This window comes from Mastomys coucha, unplaced genomic scaffold, assembly GCF_008632895.1.
Source record: "Mastomys coucha isolate ucsf_1 unplaced genomic scaffold, UCSF_Mcou_1 pScaffold8, whole genome shotgun sequence".
NCBI classification, from domain to species: domain Eukaryota; kingdom Metazoa; phylum Chordata; class Mammalia; order Rodentia; family Muridae; genus Mastomys; species Mastomys coucha.
Window position 1 is genome coordinate 61,207,494 of NW_022196914.1, and position 8,972 is coordinate 61,216,465.

The 8,972-nt window shown below is 43.7% G+C and overlaps 1 protein-coding gene across 2 annotated transcripts in view; it reads right to left on the bottom strand.

Annotated features, from left to right (window-relative positions):
* The window catches only part of Mrps36 (mitochondrial ribosomal protein S36), a 10,176-nt gene extending 1,453 nt beyond the window's left edge, over positions 1-8,723 (bottom strand). The window contains exons 1-3 of one of the 2 annotated variants that reach the window (XM_031360405.1): positions 8,600-8,723; positions 4,143-4,206; positions 1,233-1,414 (exon numbers count right to left, since the gene is read on the bottom strand). In XM_031360405.1, the coding sequence (XP_031216265.1) occupies positions 1,233-1,414; positions 4,143-4,206; positions 8,600-8,638 (285 nt within the window). In that variant the 5' untranslated portion in view covers positions 8,639-8,723. Of the gene's footprint in view, positions 1-1,232; positions 1,421-4,142; positions 4,207-8,599 lie in introns of both variants that reach the window. The other variant, XM_031360404.1, reaches the window with a different exon arrangement.
* Positions 8,724-8,972: the final 249 nt, after the last annotated feature.

Below are 8,972 nucleotides of genomic sequence, written 5' to 3' on the forward strand. Positions count from 1 at the left end.
CTCACGCCTTTAATCCCAGCACCTGGGAGGCAGAGGCAGGTGAATTTCTGAGTTTGAGGCCAGCTTGGTCTACAGAGTGAGTTCCAGGACAGCCAGGGCTACACAGAGAAACCCTGTCTCGAAAAAAACAAACAAAAAAAAAGTGATGGCATCAGCTACCCTCAAACATATCCATGGTCTCAGAAGCAATTTATACTTTGAAAAGTTACTAATCCCTCACCCAAAGGGCTTTTTTTTTTTTCATAAGGTTTTGTTTTGTGGGGAATAAACCCAGGGTTTGGCACATGCCAGGCAGGAGTTCTACTAACCCTCTGTATGTTTTTTTTTTTTTTTTTTTTTTTCCCCAGACAGGGTTTCTCTGTGTAGCCCTGGCTGTCCTGGAACTCACTCTGTAGACCAGGCTGGCCTCGAACTCAGAAATCTGCCTGCTTCTGCCTCCCAAGGGCTGGGATTATAGGCGTGCACCACCACTGCCTGGCCCTCTGTATGGTTTTATTTCTTCATATGTCCTCTGTGATGGTTTGTATATGCTTGGGCCAGGGAGCAGCACTATCAGAGGGTTGGAGTAGGTGTGGCCTTTTGGAGTGGGTGTGGCCTATTGGAGTAGGTGTGTTGCTGTGGGCATGGGCTTCAGACCCTCACCCTAGCTGCCTGGAAGTTAGTATTCTGCTAGCAGCCTTCAGATGAAGATGCAGAACTCTCAGCTCCTCCTGCATCATGCCTGCCTGGACACTGGCATGCTTCTGCCTTGAAGATGATGGACTGAACCTCTGAATCTGTAAGGCAGCCCAATTAAATGTTGTCCTTTATAAGACTTGCATTGGGGGGGCTAGAGAGATGGCTCAGCCGTTAAGAGCACCAACTGCTCTTCTAGAGATCCTGAGTTCAAATCCCAGCAACCACATGGTAGCTCACAACCATCTGTAATGAGATCAGATGCCCTCTTCTGGTGTGTCTGAGGACAGCGACAGTGTACTCATATACATAAATAAAATCTTAAAAAAAAAAAAAAAAGACTTGCATTGGTCATGGTGTATGTTCACAGCAGTAAAACTCTAAGACATCCTTCATACTTACTGATGGTCCCACCCTGGATTTGTGCCTGATAGCCCTGGCCTATCTTTTCATGTCCCTTAGCTATGATCCCATTTGACAAAACAAAGGGAGGAAATTGCAAACCTAAAATGTCAAGGGCACTCTGCACAATCTTGTGCTAGAGAACAAGAACATACCTGGATAAATTCCATTTCCTCTTGAGACATAGGTTTCCTTCTGTATTTCTGAGGTAATGATTTTATAATTTCTGCAGTGTCTGGTGGCCCCTGATGCATTAGTAAATCTGGGGACATACTTCCTTTTGAATGCTGTGAAATTACAGAGGAGTGGGAGGGTAGCGCTGCAGATCCCATAGCTTCTGAGGCTCAAATTGAAAACAAAAATACTAATTAGAGAATTATCCAGGCATCTTTAAATGTTAGTTTTTGATTCATCTACTACTAAATAATCAAGTCATCTTTTATCAACAGGTGACTGGGGCTTCTGAGATGGCTCAGAAGTTAAGAGTACTTGGCTTTTCTAGAGGACAGAGACTTAATTCCCAGCACCCACAGGGGAGCCCAAGCTGTCTGTAACTCCAGTTCCAGAGGATGTGCCACTCTCTTCTGTACCAGGCACATATGTGAATCACAGACATACATCCAGACAAAATGCCACATTAAATAAACAAAACTTTAAATAAATCATGCCATTGCTCAATTTGCTTTAATAATCTTCCTCCTCGACCTTCTGAGTACTAAAACTATAGGTATGCACTGCTATATATGTCTTCAAATAGTTCTTAAACTACTACATATGTATGTAATATATATACAGATAAACACACGTGCACATGTGTATATATATGCATACACACATGCACACGCACACACATGTACACACACACATACACATGCACACATATGCACATACACATGCACACACATAAACACACACACACGTAATATTCTTTTTGAAAGAAAGTTACCTTTCTTGCTTTGGGTCAGGCAGAGATGGGGTTGAACCTAGGTCTTTGTTCAAGCGAGGCAAACAATCACTGAGCCACAGCTACAGCTCTTTTTATTTATTTTGTATGATGAGGTCTCACTATATTGGCCAAGTTCACCTTGATTTCCTGTGTTCAACTGATCCTTCTGCCTCAGCTTCCTGAATAAGTAGGGTGCCTCTATCCTTGCTCAGCAACGTGGTTTAAAGAAAGTAAATTAGAGCTGGGCAGTGGTGGCGCATGCCTTTAATCCCAGCATTTGGTAGGCAGAGGCAGGCGGATTTCGGAAATTTGAGGCCAGCCTGGTCTACAGAGTAAGTTTCAGGACAGCCAGGGCTACACAGAGAAACTGTCTCAACGCCTCCCCCGCACCCCCCCCAAAAAAAAGAAAGGAAGGAAGAAATAAAAAAGAAAAAAGAAATTAAATTAGGACTAAAGAGATGGCTCAGAAGATAAAGGTACTTGCCACTAAGCCTGAGCACCTGAGTGTGATCCCCAGCACTCTTATGGTAGGAGGAGAACACTGGCTCTTATGGTAGGAGGAGAACAACTGTCCTGACCTCCATACATGCACTGTAACAAGGGCACACTTGAGATCTTACATGCTAACACACACACACACTCTGAACAAATAAAGTGAAAAAAAAATTTTTTTTGTTTTTTTAAGACAGGATTTCTCTATGTAGCCCTGGCTCTCCTAGAACTCACTCTGTAGACCAGGCTGGCCTCAAACCCAGAAATCTGCCTGCCTCTGCCTCCCAAGTGTTGGGATTAAAGGCGAGTGCCACCACTGCCCAGAAAAAAATTTTAAAAGAAGTAAATGACTACCAGAGAGACAGCTCAGCCATTGAGTGTGTGACCTTGTCACACTCATTTTTTTTTCTTTTTTAAAGATTTATTTATTTATTACAAGTAAGTACATTGGTAGCTGTCTTCAGACACTCCAGAAGAGGGTGTCAGATCTCGTTGTGGGTGGTTGTGAGCCACCATGTGGTTGCTGGGATTTGAACTCAGGACGTTCAGAAGAGCAGTACGTGCTTTTAACTGGTGAGCCATCTCTCCAGCCCCACACTCATTTTCTAAAGGACACAAGTTTGATTCCCCTTATCAACATCATCCAAGCCTGTGTTCCCAGTTTCCCTTTAGGGACTATGAGATGTCTCAGTGATTAAGGGCACTGGCTGCCATGGCTTGGGTTTGATTCCCAGATCCCACACAGTGACTCAAAACTATCCATAACTCCAGTTCCAGGGATCTGATGCTCTCTTACAATCTCTGTGGACACCAGGCATGCATGCATGTACAGATAACATACATACAGTGTCTTAGTCAGGGTTTCTATTCCTGCACAAACATCATGACCATGAAGCAAGTTGGGGAGGAAAGGGTTTATTTGGCTTACTTACACATTGGTGTTGATCACAAAGAAGTCAGGACTGGAACTCAAGCAGGTCAGAGAGCAGGAGCTGATGCAGAGGCCATGGAGGGATGTTCCTTACTGGCTTGCTTCCCCTGGCTTGCTCAGCCTGCTCTCTTATAGAACCCAAGACTTCCAGCCCAGGGATGGCACCACCCACAAGGGGCCCTACCCCCTTGATCACTAACTGAGAAAATGCCCCACAGCTGGATCTCATGGAAGCACTTTCCCAACTGAAACTCCCTTCTCTGTGATAACTCCAGCCTGTGTCAAGTTGACACACAAAACCAGCCAGTACATACTGGAAAAACATTCATACTCATAATTTTTTAAATTTATTTTAAAAAATACAATAAGATAAAACAAATAAATATGACAGGGATAATAAAAAGTTAATTACTAGCTGGATGTGGTGGTATATACCTTTGATCTCAGTACTTAGAGGCAGAGGAGCTCTGTGAGTTCAAGGCCAGCCTGGTCTACATGTCCAGTTCCTGATCAGCTAGACCTCTATATCCCCCCCAACCCTCACCAAAAGTTCCTAACTTGTATACTACTTGGGTAATATTTTGAACTAAATCACAACAACCTACCTGATTATAAAGTTGAGAAATACCGTCTCTAATATTAATTCTAAATATGATGGGCACATTTAAAAAAATCTCTAAATGAAATAGAACTTACCACTGAGTTTAGGTTTGTCTCTTCTGTTAGGGAACTTAATTAATGGAGCATGTGGCTTCACTACCTGAAGGAAAATAAGACGTGGGGAAACAAGACCTCATTAACTACAAAGGCAACAATATACTAGTCCTCATAATTAAACACCTTCATTAAAGTAAACTACTACTCGGGGTAGAGATGACTCATTCTGTTCAGAGCGTGTACTGTACTACTCCAGCAGAGGGCCGGAGTTCAATTCCCAGCACTTACATCAGGACGGCTTACAACTGCCTGAACCTCCAGGGGGATGCGACACCTCTGGCATCCTTGAGTATCTGCACTCACACAGATGTCATACACACATATACATAATTAAAAGGGGGCTGGAGAGATGGCTCAGCGGCTAAGAGCACTGACTGCTCTTCCAGAGGTCCTGAGTTCAAATCCCACAACCACATGGTGGCTGACAACCGTCTGTAATGGGATCCGATGCCCTCTTCTGGTGTTGTGGTGTGTCTGTATACTCACATACATAAAATAAATAAATAAATCTTAAAAAAAAAAAAGTATATAAGCAAGCCTAACAAGTTGGAAACCGCAGTGGAAGGAGAGAACTGACTTCCAAAAGTTGTCCTCTGACCTCCATATACATCACAGTAATAAAACAAAACAAAAATGCACAGTGAACTGGAGGGGCAGATGCTCAAAGACCACTTTCTGCTTTTGCAGAGAACCCAAGTTTAGTTCCCAGCACCCACAGCTGGCAGCTCACAAGTACCTGTAACTCCAGCTCCAGGGAATCTGATGCCTACTCTAGACTTATATGCACATACATACATACATACATGTAAATAAAAATAAAAAATTAGCAAGTAAAAACAGTGAGGGCGATGTGACTTTGTGATGCTTGACTTACAAAGTGGTTAAGGAAGTAACTGGAAATTTCCTGATTTGTATCAAGTATGACTTCCCGTGTTCTGCTACTACTCAACAGTTTCATGACAAACACTGGGCAATTAAAAACACCTGCTCGGGCTGGAGAGATGGCTCAGTGTTTAAGGACACTGACTTCTCTTCCAGAGGTCCTGAGTTCAATTTCCAGCACCCACATGACAGTTCACAACTCCAAATTCCAAGGGGTCCAACACCCTCACACAAACATACATATAGGCAAACAATGAATGCTCTAAAAATGAATAATTTTTTTAAAAAAGTCCTAATTAAGGTCAGATGTTGTGTCACCGTCCTGCACCCCAGCATCCTGGGGGTGAAGGCAAGCACACGGATCTCGACAAGTAGCGCACTGCCTAAGTCCTCTCTTATTCTTGCTGCTTCTTCTGTTTTCCTCAAATTTGTATACAGTACAAGTACATCCTCCCAAGTTATTGCCAAGACTCCTGCCCCATTGTAGGCAAAGCTACTACAGCAGTACTATGTCCTCTGCTTCTTGAGTCCACTGTTCTACAAATATCTATAGATGTTGGTAACTACTTGGCAAGTTCAAGGACAGCCAGAATTATACAGACCTGCTAAAAAACAAAATCACCAAATCAAAAACACACAAACAAAACTAGTCTATTTGCTGTCCAATTTTTAAAAAATATTTCAAAATTTATATTTGAGTAAAGGCAACAAAAACAACTGCCATACTATTCTAAATTATCTCATACTCAGCTCCCTGAAGGAAAGAAAAAAAGAATGCTACTAAGCAATCATCCCTCTATTCAGAAACATATATGGCTCTATTGAACAAGATTTCAACATAACCTAATTATTAACTGTTACTGGTTACTACTGAGAAAGCAAAATCTTTTTTTTCCTTTTCTTCCTTTCTTTTTTTTTTCTTTTTTTTTTTTTTTGGTTTTTCGACACAGGTTTCTCTGTGTAACCCTGGCTGTCCTGTAACTCACTCTGTAGACCAGGCTGGCCTTGAACTCAGAAATCCGCCTGCCTCTGCTCCCCAAATGCTGGGATTAAAGGTGTGCACCACCACTGCCTGATGAGAAAGCAAAATCTTACTACAGCTAAGGTCAGTAAGAATTAAAAGACAAAATAGCAACAAAGCACTTGTTCTGACTACACAATCTGTGTAAAAACTGGAAAAAATATAGAAAAATACAAATTAGCTGAGACTATCTGTAATTCCTAAGCCTATAAATCCATTAAAATGGTTGAAATCTTCATTTCAGCATTTTCCTTTATCTACAGAAAAGCATTTAAAAATATTTTTGCTTATTATTTTGTGTGTGCCTGTGGAAGTCAGAGGATAAGCTTTCAGGAGTTGGTTCCCTCCTTCCACCCTGTGACCATATTAAGGTCATCACAAACAAGTCCCGCCAGGAAGTGGTGGCTCCCAGCACTTGGGAGGCAGAGGCAGGCGGATTTCTGAGTTCAAGGCCAGCCTGGTCTACAGAGTGAGTTCCAGGACAGCCAGGGCTACACAGAGAAACCCTGTCTCGAAAAACCAAAAAAAAAAAAAAAAGGCCCTTCCATCCCTCAGCCCTCAACATCAGCCTGAGAGTAATATTTTTCTTACTCTTTCCTTTTCTTTTCTCTCCTTTCTTTTCTTATCTTTCCTTTTCTTTCTTTAAGAAGTGACTCTGCATGGCCCTGGCTATCCTGGAACTCATTCTGTAGACTAGGTCAGCTTCAAACTCAAAGAGATTCACATGCACACATGTGTGTGTATTTGTGTCTGTGTGTAAATGGGTGCATATGTGGTGTGTACAGGCATGTGGAGCTCAAGTCAACACGGGATCTCCTTCTTCAGTTGCCCTGACCCCACAACTCACCAGTCTAGTGAGCCAGTGAGCTCTAGAGACCTGCCAGCCTCCACCTCACTCTCTAGGCTGTGGCTAAAGCCAGTGTTTACATGGGGGCTGGGCTGGGACCTCATGCCAATGCAGAAAGCACGTTACCCACTGAGCTATCTCTTCAGTCCTCTCGGAACGTTTTCAGACAAGTTGCTTTGTAAGGAGAGACAGACGCTCTTGGATAATAAATCAGCAGTGAAGGCGTTATGAGTCTCAAGGCCTTCTGCCCATGTCACCACTCTTTTCATCACAAGGGCTGAGTGTAGCTCAGAGGTAAGCAGCATGCCTGAGGCCCTGGGTCCAAACCGCAGCAATAAAAAGTACACTTTAGTTATTATGGCGAATGTGTAGTATCCTCCCAGTTTTAATTTGTATTTTCTCAGCAAGAATTTTCAAGCATGTCTTCACATGCTTATCACCACTCCAGTGATTATATTCTTTTGTTATATCAATTCCTACATACACACCAACTTTTTTTTTTTTTTTGAGACTTAGTTTTATTAAGGAGCTCTGGCTGTACCTCACTATGTAGACCAGGCTGGCCTCTACTCCTGAATGCTGGGATTGTGTGTGCCACCATGTCTGCTCCTTTCCCCACCCCAGATTGAATTATATATGCATTATTGATGTACAAGGTTATATTGGTTAACAGACTTTGTCAGCTATTCTGTACTTGCAAAATCATACTCAATGCTCGGTGTCTACCAACGGAATGAGTAACTGAGGATTATTCATTGCAATGGTTCCAAAGGTCTAGGTTCATCATTCAGATAACTTCAAGGGAAAATGTGTTTGTGCCAAAACAAAACAAAACAAAACAAAACAAAAACAAAAAAAACCCACTTCATATATCATAAATGAAGATTAATCCGAAAATACTTCACGTTAAGAACTTTTAAAAAAACTCTCTAATTACAAAATGCTGTGTCCACTCTCGAATTTTTACGTCTCCTATTTAGAGATCACAGCTGCTAAAGCAGATACAAAAGCTGTCAGAAGTTAGTAATTTGATGGATGGATTAGCAAAGTCCATAGCTGCCTATCTAAGCACAGTGGAGAAAGGCTTGGCAAACCAACTGTGAAGCATATATACCAGTAAGTAATAAACGTAAATAGCATGGTATTTTACTCATTCCCGCATCTCTAGCCAAGAGCCTGAAGAGATCAAATCTAACCAACTCGAAGGTGAGGAAGCAGCCAAAGGGGCCGGTGATCCGGCCATTCCCAAGTCCTTGAAGGGACACCAGGTCAGATCCAGGATTTGCTTCCTTCCCCGCCCCGCTACGGCCTTCCTCCGGATTGGCTGGCAGGCGAACATCACGGACAATATTAAAAGGCGATTGGCCGAATTGCTGGAGGGCAGCGTAGCCCGCAAACTACTAGGGCTAGTGAGGTGCTGGGGAATCCTCCGACCTCCGAAGAGCACGAGCCCATACTACCAGAGGCCACCGCCCGCCACGGGCCTCGAAGCCTTGGCGCCAGACCCTATTTACTCCCGGCCACCGGGAGCCCGGAGGTTCCATTCTCAGACACACACACCCGCTAGCCCTCCTTCAGGGCCGCGGCCGCGAAGCATTCTCTGGCACCGCCTTTCCTCCCGGCGCTGCCGCTGTGTCTGCACCATCCCTTCCTCCCTTCCAAGCGCGGGAGCGGCCCAGGTTTTACCTGCACGACCCTAGAGGCGGAAGCCATCTTACTGCCCATCGTGACCCCCGAGCGGGGCAGCTTCCGGGGCGCAGGCGAGCGCAGAAGTATCGGGAGTGGGCAGCGTGGGGCGGAGCCTGTGTGATGTCACTGAGGAGCTATAAGGGACAGCTCCACCCCTCTGCGTCCGCTCCGCCCCTCTTCCCGCCTAGGCACTCACCTCTGGCCTTTCAATTACAATGTTGTGCAGTAACCGGTTGAACTATTTGGTTCATCATTCCAAATTTTCTAGGACCATTTCCCTCCTAGATAGCTAGTCTCTAATCTCATTACAGTCTAAAGTTTAATCTGAAACCACCTCTTGTGGCTTCCTAACACGAACAATTTTATTAAA